Source organism: Schistocerca americana, chromosome X (assembly GCF_021461395.2).
Source record: "Schistocerca americana isolate TAMUIC-IGC-003095 chromosome X, iqSchAmer2.1, whole genome shotgun sequence".
Lineage (NCBI taxonomy): Eukaryota > Metazoa > Arthropoda > Insecta > Orthoptera > Acrididae > Schistocerca > Schistocerca americana.
In genome coordinates, this window is record NC_060130.1 from 245615478 (window position 1) to 245628063 (window position 12586).

Here is a 12586-nt window from a genome sequence, read left to right on the forward strand (position 1 = left end):
TGGTCTGAGAAATACAGCTTTTGTAAATGTCTAAATTTTGTTCTCATCCATCCAATACATTTTTAACTTAAGTAGATCCACAGAATTACTAATGCAATGGTTTTATTTTCACTGCAGTCATAGGTACTGGACATGAAATTCTTGGAAAATTTGAAATCAGTTCTAAGCCCAGGCATCTTGAGTATGACCTGAAACTTGGGTATGATGCACTAGAGCTGAGCTCCAGTTTGGTTGCTAAAAGAGACATAAAAGCCCCTGATGATTACGAATTAAAATTTTCAGTAAGTAAAATTTTCACTAATTCATTGCACTTTTCATGTGGATATGAAACATTATTTTCAAATGACCACTACTGAGATACATTTTATTACATGAAAAATTGCTTCTTCAAAAAATTAAACCATATTTAAAAAAAGCCAATTTCAAGGCTTTCAGTTGTCTTTGGTGGTAGTCAGGGTTTAAGTTAATAATTTGAATTTATGTAAATCAGGAAGTTCTAAGTATGTAGAAAGAAAAATTTCATCCTCTCTACTTCATTTATTACAGGCAAAAATTCTTGACAATAGTATCCGGATGGAAAGTTCTCGTGAAGGCTTTCAGTTGTCTTTGGTGGTAGTCAGGGTTTAAGTTAATAATTTGAATTTATGTAAATCAGGAAGTTCTCAGTATGTATAAAGAAAAATTTCATCCTCTCTACTTCATTTATTACAGGCAAAAATTCTTGACAATAGTATCCGGATTGAAAGTTCTCGTGAAGTGAAGCCCAAGGACGATTCTGTATTCCTAAACACACTAATAGTGCTATCAGGCAAAAAATATGAGCTCCAGGTTGATATCAAGTCTGCAACTGAAGATGAATATCACACTTCCTTGAAAGCTGAAAGCACCTTGAAGATTGAAGGAAAAACTTCAGTCAGGTTTGTGTTTCAGTCATTGGACTGTACAAGAAGTGGAAAAAGATTTGTATTTATAACTTCACTACAAATTATTACTATTTCAAATTTATTTTTCTGTTTGTTTATAGATTAATCACAGAATTCACAACAGATGCTCAAGCTATAAATGCACATGTTAAACTGTCAAGTGAAGGAGAAGATTCCTTTGAAATTGTTTACAAACTCAATAGAGGTTCTGGAAATCCGAATGGCAATGCTAAGGTAATTAAAAATATGACAGAGTATAAGACAAAAGATATTTTCAGGATGTTTTTAGATAAGTCAGAATACCATTAATAATAGCTGACTACATTACATGAAACAATAAGAAAGAGTTATGTCAGTGAAAGTAAATTATTAATGAAGCATCTGATGATTACACTAAGTTTATTGGGATTTTTCTTACTCTGTTAGTGGGTTATTGAATAATAGGTCCAGTTCACCTCTTCTTTAGTTGCATAAAACACAGCTTTCATTTTCTGTATGCTTTCCTCTGTATCATTTTCATGCATTTTTGTATCATTATTGGTGAAATTTTATAAGAGTAAATTATATCACTGATGTATTTTTAAATATGTGCTACTGGAGTATAATAACCTATATCTGAACGTTTATTTCCTCATGTAACACATCTTCTTTTGTTCTATATATAGGTATGAGTAATTTTCCATGCTTCTTCGCAGTATTAGATTTTATATTCTACATTTTCGTGTATTTTCTAATTTATAGTAGATATAATACATAATCATAACAAACCTTGATTCATAGTTTGGTTTCTGTTCTGTTGCTGCAACAAGAATACTTTTAACATTGTCTGTAACACTGTTTTTAAATTATTATTGACATGCAGTTTCAAGGTTATTTAGGTTACAAAGTTTCATTGAAACCAAGGTCCTTAAAGAAGGGCAACAGGCTTAGAGTTTGGCAAGAATGAAGAAGGAAACAACCATAGCTTTGCTGAAGGACCAACACAGCAACTGAATAAGTGATAACTCCCCAGAAAATTTAAATCATGTGGCTGAATGGAAATATGATCTTTGATTCCAAGATACAGATGTCAGAGAAATTAATGAACTATAGTACATTTTAAAAGGCAGTATTGAAGGAGTTCAGGGAAGCACTACTATAGCTGAAATACAAGCACTACTATAGTTGAAATGCAGTGTTTTAATACATATAAAGCTGTTACTACAAATGTTCAAGAAGCTTCTTTGGTAAACCATCATCGTCAGTTTTGTAAAACCTCGTCACCAGTTTTGTAAAGGCCTTGTTGCTACTGCTGTGGAGGCTGAGTTGCCACTGTTGTTATGGTAGGCCGAGTTTGTGGAACGGCTTCTGGTGCAGTACACTGCTAAGACAATCTCTCCCTACTACAATTACACAGCTATGCCCCAGGGTCAGGTAACAGGATAGGAGAATGAAGGTTCTACAACATTACAAAAAATTAGTAACAAAGTCACAGAAATGAGTTAAAAAGGTTTACTTATCTTTGTGACTTGTCAGATAATGAAATCTGCAACACTGCATGTAATACAACACAAAAAACGCCCTCAGTGGCTAAGTGCAAATAATCATAGGTAAAGTTCATTGTACACAGCAAATGCAATTCACAAGAACTGTCTGCTCACTTCTAAGAGTTCAATAAACAACATTTCCTGTATAAGACAGCCCTGGACGATGATCTATAACCAAGTGGGCAAGAGCTGCTCTTGTGTTTCCGAGTAGGCTTCTGTCTGTTGTCGTCCGGTCATTGGCAGATTTTACTTAGCAGCAGTTGGCCGAGGCGAAGTTGATATCTTCATCCTCAGCACTGCCTGTGGTGCTGGTGGAACTCGTGTAAGTGGCGATTCTCTATGGCACTGGCACCAGCTCGCATCTTTGCATCTGTCGTGCTTTGCCCTGGCTGTGTCTTGTTTGGATGACACAACAGCTTCAGTGAGAATTTTCAGTAGGGAAAAAAAAAAAAAAAAACATTTAGCTTACAAAATGTTGTTGCAAATTTGGAGAACAAGTATTTCATATAGGTTTGGAAACATTCTGTTGCTTCCATTGCATACACCAGACTTCAGCCTGTGTATGAGTAGCACTGGAATTATTGGGAATATGATGTGGTTATAACTGTGGAAAACAAAAACTTACAGGAAAATAATAAATATATGATTCTGAAACAAGAAAATTTGATATAGCTGGATATGGCAAGGTAGTGGAGGAGGAATTTTGGAACTATTCACAAACGTAAATTACAAACAAAGAAACAGTCAAATTTACAGATACTGAGAGTACCTCACTTCTTGGCAGGGTGATTATCAGTAATTGTATGCTTGTCTTTTGCAGAACCAGAAACACTTATCATTTTGAACGGAACTTTGTAGCGGTTGAAGCAAAATATGAGTTTCATATGTTACATGATCATAGTAACAATATAGTAGTTAGATGCTTACTGTTACACATAATATACTAATATATATATATATATGTATCCTGCTAATTATAGCTGTTTGTGAAAAACTACCTGGATGGAACTGTAACATTCAAATACAACAATGGAGTTGGAACTGGCACTCTGCAGATTGATGTACCAAAACTGCACCGTAAAATTAAAGCAACTGGAGATCTTACACTGTCTGGATCACAGCGTTCTGCAGCAATTGATTTGTACTGGGATGCTGATAGAGATCAATCAAAACAGTTGCATTTTAAGACTGAGAATGATGTTAAAGAAAAATCAATTGACTCAAAGTAAGTCTTATATATAATTCAGTTTTATATCAGATTTTTGTTGTTCACAATAATAACAACAGCAAATTACAGTAAATAATCATGTAAAAAAGAATTTTGTTTGTAGGAGCATTTTACCTTGAATGAAAGTGAAATAATTTAGTATAATCTTCACAACAGCTTTCAGTTAAAAAATTAACTATGTGTTTATCTGCATTTCACTAAATTCTTTGTCTTCTTCTCTGCTACTCCTTGTGTCTCCTCAGAGGAATTTGTGATGTTCTACTTCACCTGAATTCCATGCATTTTTAGATGTCTTATTCCCATAACTGAATTTGTAGAAACCTTAGTATAAGAAAATTTGATATAGCTGGATATGAAAAGGTGTGGAGGAGGAATTTTGGAACTGCATAGAAATATATAAGGAGCAGTCAAATGAAAACGAGACTGACGGATATTTATTACTTCAAAAGTGAACACCATAACAGTTAATATATTTATCCCTCTGTGGGATAATACAGTTAATGCCTTCATAGAAAAATGGTTGCAGCTGCCTAAAGAACCATGATTGTACCCAGGCATGCACCTCTTCATCTGAAGCAAGTTGGTGGTGGCAAATGTCTTTCTTTAGGGCTCCAAACATATGGGGAAATTGCAAGGACAGATCCACATGTTGCCAGTGTTGTTTCAACAATGCTGCGGAAGTTTTGCTGGGAAGCTCTTACACATCACCCATACAGTCCTGATCTCTCCCCATGAAATTTGTCTATTTTTCTAGCCCTGAAGAAAGACATTCATCACCATCGATTTGCTTCAGATGAAGAGCTGCACACCTGAGTACAATCATGGTTCCATAGGCAACTGCAAACATTTTTTCCATAAAGGCATTGACCACCTTGTCTCAAATTGTTTCAGTGTTGCAATCTGATATAGTATTTCATCTGTTGATAACAACAAATTCTTGCCATAGCCACAGGAGTGTGCATTTGGGTGTCTGTGTGGTTGGGTATGTGAATATGCATACTATTGGTGGATAAAGAGCTAGTGTGAATCACATTCTTTGTTGCTTGTCACTCTATGCATCAATCTGCTATATGTGAGTGGTTGTCTTTCCCTTAGTTTACGTTATTAAGCTATAAACAAAAATGTTCTCTGTGCACATACTAGAGTAACTGCCAAAACAATCCCTATATTGGAGTCCTTCTGATATTATAGTGCTATAGTTTACTCATTCAATATGTTTACACTTTAAGGAACACATTAAGACTACTGGATCAGCTAACAACACTGAACTTCAAAGGAAGCCTTTCTGGAGCAATAGATGATGGTGAACTGGAAGGACAGGGTGAACTGATACTTCCAACTGGAAGATACTTAGGTTTTAAATTTGGAAGAGCACTACAGCTTACACAGGCTGATACTAAACTGGGTTTTCACCTTCAAGCAGAAGATCGTGAGAGTGCTTCTAGTGGTCAGCCAAAGTGGAAGACAGACTTCTTACTTGAATCTGGTCTAACAAGAGATTCATTTCAAGGAGAAGCAAAGTTTTTGTTTGAAACAGAAGGAAAGCATGATCTGAAACTGTTCTTGTCTGGAAAATTACTTCCACAAGGAGAGAAAAAACTAATTTCTGGACAGGTAAGTACAGCCCTCTTGCTATGAGTGGATGTATTTATCAGAGGGAAGGTAATTTTTTTGTTTAGGAATAAAAATAGGATTATTGTTTTTTAAATGTTTTGAATTTTCGAGATCACTTAAGAAGAAGCGTCATTTAATAATAGACTTTCTGAAATACATAATGTTACCTTGTTTGGTGCAGAGAACAGCCAGACAAAATGGTATATTCCATTATAACATGCAAACCACGTTAAGATTGCACATACACTTACATCAAAGTCAAGTTTTTCAGTAAACATTGGCAGGACAAACATACAACCCAGCATGCTGATTTTCCATAATGTTTCCTTTTTATCTCCTTTGCACCAGCATTACCAAACAAGAAAGGAAAAATCTTACAGTATTGTTGGCTTGGTACCTCCAAATGGTAGGAGCAGCTGCCCAATCTGAAAGTGTTTCCCTCTTCTTCACAAAAGGGCCCCTTTCCTCATTGTGTATGAGTGTTGTGTCTTATGTGTGCCTCATCGAGTGTAGGTGACTCTAATGCAGGGCTTAACAACTGGCCGGATTTGAGCGCGAGTACTCGCGTCTGCTCAGGCATGTGCTCGCGAGCAGGTGCAAGGTCGCCGAGTAGGCAGGGAGGGGAGGGAGGGGAAATGCGCACGCACGTTTGAATAGGGCCGCAGCATGCCTATTGAATTCGCGCCAACTGTCTAACGTTTAAAGTACTACGATCAGCTCAAACAGTCACTTCGCTGGTTAAGAATCATGTCAAGTCGCCGTTTTGTAACCCCAACCATACTTTCGCAGTTCAACCCCCATTGTGAGGAATTGTATCTTTTTACAGAAAAAGATGATGTTGCAAAATGTTTAGTATGTCACAAAACGCTGAATTCTTTTAGGAAATTTAATTTGCAGCGACATTATATGTCGTACCACACGAAAGACTACGGAAGTGGAAAATGTGATGGACCAGTTCATGCACAGGAAGTTATTAAACTGAAAAGGAAGCTATCTGAAGAAGATCTGGACGACGAAGAAAAACCAAATGAGGCAGCTCTCAGAGTGAGTTACAAAATTGCTTTGCTTTTAGCAAAATCCCTGCACCCCTTCACTGATGGCAGTTTAATAAAAGAATGTTTGGTAGTTGCAGCGGAACATTTGTGTCCATCTCAAGTTGAGCAGTTTCAGATTGTGCCATTATCTAACATGACCATTATGCGTCGCATACAGGACACGGCAGACGACGTCCAGAGCCAGCTTGCAAATATCTGTAAAGATTTTATGGCGTATTCTCTAGCTCTGGACGAAAGTGTTGATATCACTGGAACAGTGCAGCTTGCCACATTTATTAGAGGTGTTAATAGAGATCTTCAGGTGAGGGACATGCTCCTCGATGTAGTAGCCATGAAGAACATTACAACCGGAGGTGATATTTTAAGTAGTGTTGAAGAAAGTGTTGAAAATATAGGATTGTCATGGAATTCTTTAGTTTCAGTGTCTACAGACGGTTCACCAGCGATGACAGGGAAAAAATCAGGTTTCGTTGTGCTGTTGAAGGAGAAAAAGCAAAAACCGACCGTGCCGAATGAAATAAGGGGCATTCACTGTGTGATCCACCAGGAAAACTTATGTGCAAAGAGTATCACTCTAAAAAATGTGATGGGTGTTGTTGTTCGTAAAACCAATTATATAAGGAAGCATGGGCTACAACACAGGCTATTTAAAAGCTTCCTTGAGGAGGTAGAAAGCCGGTATGGTAGCCTGCCTTATTACAGCGAAGTCTGCTGGCTTAGTCGTGGCGAATTATTAAAAAGATTTTTTTGCCTATTAGATGAGATAAATATGTTCATGGAAATAAATAACATGTGTGTTCCTGAATTGAAAGAGCCTTCATGGAAGTGTGATCTCGCATTCTTAGCAGATTTAACTAGCCATCTGAATGCTTTGAACATTTCGCTACAAGGTAAAGATCTGCTAATTACTCATTTCATAGATCGAATACGAGCTTTTAAAATGAAATTTACACTTTGGGTGAGTCAGCTGGAAACAGGAAATCTAGCTCGTTTTCCTAAATTATCATCCATGCAAGATGTTCACAGAGACTGTGAACGTTATTCACATGGTTTAGTTGCCCTTAAGGAAGAGTTAGATCAACGCTTTCAAGATCTGACAGCACTAGACATTGATACTGATCTGTTCTCCTCTCCATATTCAGCGAATATTGAAGAGATTCATCCTGAGCTGCAACAAGAAATTATTGACCTGCAGTGTGACAGAGAATACAGAGACAAATTTCAGAACAAGAAAAATATTTTGGAATTCTACAGACACTTCCCTCAGGATAGATTTCCTCGTTTGCACAAACTGGCGGCTACAATAATATCAATGTCCGGTTCCACGCATGTTTGTGAACAACTGTTCTCTGCAATGAAATGTAACAAGACGCGCCTAAGAAACCCATTGTCTGATCGAAATTTAAACTGCACGCTGCGCCTACAATGCAGAAGAACAATTACTCCGAACATAGACGTAATTGTAAAGGGCAAAAAGTACAAGATAACTGAGAATCCCACACTTCAGTGACACCTTTCATTGTCTAACAGTTCACAAATTAATACGAATGTAGAAGCACACAGGAAGCTAATAAAATTTTGTGGCACGTGTACATTGTCCTTTATTTGTTTCATTTGTCACAGTAATAATTCGTGAGTAATATCCATGCAGGTGGCCACGGGTTTACATTGACTGGTGGCAGCTGTTGTGTGCCCCACGTGACTCTCCCCACTCTCCACTCTGGTCCGGTAGTGGGGGTAGCGTGCTCCCGCTGCTCCGTGCTCGCGCCTTGCTGCTCACAGCTTGCTCCGCGAGCACATATGTTGTGAAGCCCTGCTCTAATGGATGTGTGGTGTCATTAGTGTGCTGTTTGATGATGAGAGATGGGAGAGGGTGAAACCCAATGTCAGCACATTGTCTACTCTTCTCAAAGAATACCTAGGGTACCACATAGTCTAACATCCCCCTCTGATGGATGGATCACCATCAAGAATGTCACATGTGCTGACTCAGTGATGCATTGCAAAGAGATTTAAAATCTAATCCAGGACATTTGTGTATAGTTTGGTGATCGGGAACTTATGCTATCCTCTCTCCTCTCCTTGCTGGATAAATGTTAGTACTGAAATTTTCTACCACCATTAGGATTTGAACCAGCTACCTCCAAAATACTCATACATTTCAGTACAAATTGTCGTAGGCACATTATCACGCAAAATGTGAAGCATGAAAGACGACTACTAGCTTTCCAGGAACGGTCAGTATGAAACGTGTTATTTCAGTCAAGGAAACCTACAAAATAATTTGTGCCACCCATTAGTCATATTTTCAAAATTTTTATTTATTTATTTAGCTTATGACTAAAAATTTCATCAAATAAGAGTTAAAATATCCACTATCACAGAAAAAGTGCAGCCATATGACAAAGGAAAAAACTATGGAAAAAACATAAAAACATTGAAGAATTTGAAGCAAAATAAGATAAATGTGAGAAGATACTAGTGAAGAAGGAATCATTAAAGCTATATGCACAGATGTGTTAGGAAAATAGCAGTTAGAATATTATGAATACACTCCTGATTTTCTGATGGAAGATGAAGCACAGAAACATTCAAAGATGATAATCCCAAATCTAATCAACTTGCAGATGATAACTGTAATGCAAGTGTAATCTTGACAGTCATTTTTCTTCCAGTTTTAAGGCAACCAACAGTGTTCCAAAATGGGACTTTTGAAATTATATGTACGAGTCGTGTTAAAAAAGAAACCAAACTTTTGCTATAACACTTTTATTTCTTATTGCACAACATTTTAACCACTGTGCCCCTGAAAATAGTCTCTGTGCTGGCAATACACCATTCCCGTCATTTCTTCCACTTTTGGACGGCCTCCTTGAACACATTTTCTGGGATGGAATGCAGATCTCATGTAGTATTGTCATGAATCTCCTCTATGGTTTGGAAACAACATTCTTTCAATGTGATTTTAAGTTTGGAAAACAGGAAACAGTTTTCTGGGGCTATGTCAGGAGAATATGATAGATCGGTCATTACAGGAATGTGATATTTTGCTAGATATCCATGACATGTGAGCTGGTGCATTGTCATTATGCAATATCCAAGTCTGGTTTTCCCACAGTTCAGGTTTATTCTGATGCCTACTACACCAGCAATTTCTCTAAGTGTTAAGCAATGATTTCTGTGGATCACAACATGAACTGTCTTGACATGGTCATCTTCTGCTTATACAGAAGGTCATCCAGGCTTGGGATAATCACTGTCCAACACTCTGCCATGTTGAAAATGCTTAAACCTCTCATACCACTGTCCAAAAGTCGTATAGTCCTCCCCATAGGCATGGCTAAGCAATTGCAATGCCTTTGTGGAAGTTTCGCCAACTTTTCGGGAAAATTTCACACACACACACACACACACACACACACACACACACACACACACTGTTCTTTAGGTTCTTTCATTGACACTTTGGCACTAATCTGACAAGCAGCTTGTGTGTGTGTGTGTGCGTGTGTGTGTGCTCACTTCAGCAATAGCTCACTTACTAACAGTCAGAATGAAAGGCAGCAAACAGCAGTTTTTTGTCTGAACCTACCACTACATGTGCTCAGTAGCCACAGGACAATCCCTCCACCAGCTGATGTGCTATTTCAAAAATTTGGGTTCTTTTTGAACACACCTTACATAATACTGTTCAGTTAGATTAACAAGCCATAATTTCTTGAGACCAAAAGACATTTTTCACAGTTCGATAAGAAGTATGTGGTTTTGCCACTCAACCAAAGAATCTTATACAGGGTGACTCAGGAGGAAAGGTGTGGTGTCACCACCAGACACCACACTTGCTAGGTGGTAGCCTTTAAATTGGCCATGGTCCGCTAGTATATGTCGGACCCATGTGTCACCACTATTAGCGATTGCAGACCGAGCGCCGCCACACGGCAGGTCGAGTCTAGAGTGACTTCCTAGCACTCGCCCAGTTGTACAGCTGACTTTGCTAGCGATGGTTCCCTGTCTACATACGCTCCCATTTGCAGAGATGACAGTTTAGCATAGCCTTCAGCTACGTCATTTGCTACGACCTAGCAAGGTGCCCTATTCAGTTACTATCTTCCAGAATGTAAATATTGTGAATCATGTACCGTTCATCATTAATGGATTAAAGTTAAGTATCAAACTAATTATGTCTGCTTTCTGAATTCTCATTCCTTGTCATGTTCCAGACCTCACGTCAGTATAGTTCTTCCCTCTTCACGCCAGCCTGCGTGAGCTAAAATGCGTGCATTTCGGCCTCCACTCGTAACACGGTGTTGGCTCTTCTGCCAACACCAAAAAAGGTACATGCATTGAGGGGTGATATTATTAGTGATTCTGAACAAAAAACTTCACATGGATGTATGCCCTATTCTGAATGGTTTCCGAGATAGAACACATTTAATACCACTTTTGTACGTTTTTCTTGAATAACTCGAAAACCGCACCCTCCTGCGGAAACGTGTCGCAGTACAAAATTAAACTATATTAAGTTTCCTACAAAAAAGGTCCTATTCATTTTTTTCTCTAGAGCTAATGGTTTGTGCAAAGAGAGTGCGAGAATGTTGAAAAACTCGCTCAATACACATGTGCTGTAGCTTACATAGTTTTTGTTGGCCAATTTGAGGTAGCATATTGAGGTAGCAAGTTGAGGCGAACAGTTTGATATGAGACACGTGTGGTCTATCAAGTTGGGAAACTACCTCAGATTGGCCTACAAAAACTACATAAGCTACAGCGCATGCACGTTGAGCGAGTTCTTCAACATTCTTGCGTTCTCTTTGCACAAACCATTAGTTCTATAGAAAAAAATGAATAGGACCTTTTTTGTAATAAATTTAATATAGTTTAATTTTGTACTGCAACACATTTTGCTGGAGGATGTGGTTTCTGAGTTATTCAAGAGAAACATACAAAAGTGATATTAAATGTGTTCTATCTCGGAAACCATTCGGAATAGGGCATACATCCATATGAAGTTTTTGTTCAGAATCGCTAATACTATTACCTCTCAAAGCATGTGCCTGTCCTCCTTACTCACCCTGTATATGCAGAAGGCTCTTCCATGTGAACCAAAATCGTGGAGAATGGTGTAGTGTACTGGTGTGCCGTGAGATGCAGTCCAATCAAAAGCTAAACATATGATACCTGGTGACAGTTACCCCTGATAATCAAGGCATGTAACTGACAAAAATTATGAATGAGAAATACTGGAAACACCAAAGATTTTTATATCAGAGTGTATAATATTGCAGATATGTTTAAAAGAATGTAGTCTCTAGAATATGTAAGTGTATTTGAATTAACTGTTGTACCAAGATTATTGAAACACAGCTATTGTGTGACATAACAAACATTGAATCAGTAAAACAATTAAATTAACATTAAAAAGTAATGTAGTTTCACAGTTAATTAATATCGATAATGGCGAGTTTCATTATGTGTGAACATTATCTATTTAAACATATGTCTTGATAAAGTAAAAGTAGTAACTATTTTTGTTTGATTTCCTTGCACAGTCATGAACAGACAAAGAGAATAAAAATGAAGAAACCCTCTTTTGTCTCAGTCAGGAGTGAGAGAAAATATTTGTATATCAATTTGTTTGACATGAGGGTTTTCAAGAACATGCAATTTTATTAGTTTTCAGGTCAAGGTTCAGTATTAGGTGGCAGAACATCTGTTATCAAGCTTAATTCTGAAATCGATGAAACTTTCATAACATACAACCTCAATAGTGAATGTAGTCAAGGATACCGAGCTAACATTGTGGGCAAGATAAACAGAGGTTACAGTCCAGTTGCTGTGAAGCAGATAGAAAATACTGTGGAATTACTTTTGCCTTTTGACAAATTGAAACAGCTAAAACACACCATAATAGGAACTTTTTCATCTCAACCTGAATCAGCACCTGAGGTAAGAAATGCACATTAAAATTTACTGTGAAGAAGTGATATAAATATGTACCAGAGTATTCTCTCAATCAAATTGTACTTCACTGAATTTAGCTTGAAATATTGTCACATTCTTTCTGCACTGCTCCTTCCAGTCTCTTCAGTTAGCACAATTTTCATAAGTGATGCAAAAATTGGACGTAATAGTGATTATTACATTAAATAAATTCTAAATTTTCTATAAGTTTGGGTTTATTATGGTCATATCTTTGTAGCATATGTGCAAGTTATAAGACCATTATAATTATTCCAAAAC

General features: G+C 37.4%; 1 protein-coding gene across 2 annotated transcripts in view; it reads left to right on the forward strand.

Moving 5' to 3' along the window:
• The window catches only part of LOC124556506 (apolipophorins), a 127203-nt gene that overhangs the window by 62920 nt on the left and 51697 nt on the right, over positions 1-12586 (forward strand). For both annotated transcript variants that reach the window (XM_047130462.1, XM_047130463.1), the window contains exons 23-28: positions 118-281; positions 712-917; positions 1025-1157; positions 3430-3674; positions 4907-5291; positions 12020-12292. In XM_047130462.1, coding sequence (XP_046986418.1) covers positions 118-281; positions 712-917; positions 1025-1157; positions 3430-3674; positions 4907-5291; positions 12020-12292 — 1406 coding nt within the window. The remainder of the gene's footprint in view (positions 1-117; positions 282-711; positions 918-1024; positions 1158-3429; positions 3675-4906; positions 5292-12019; positions 12293-12586) is intronic.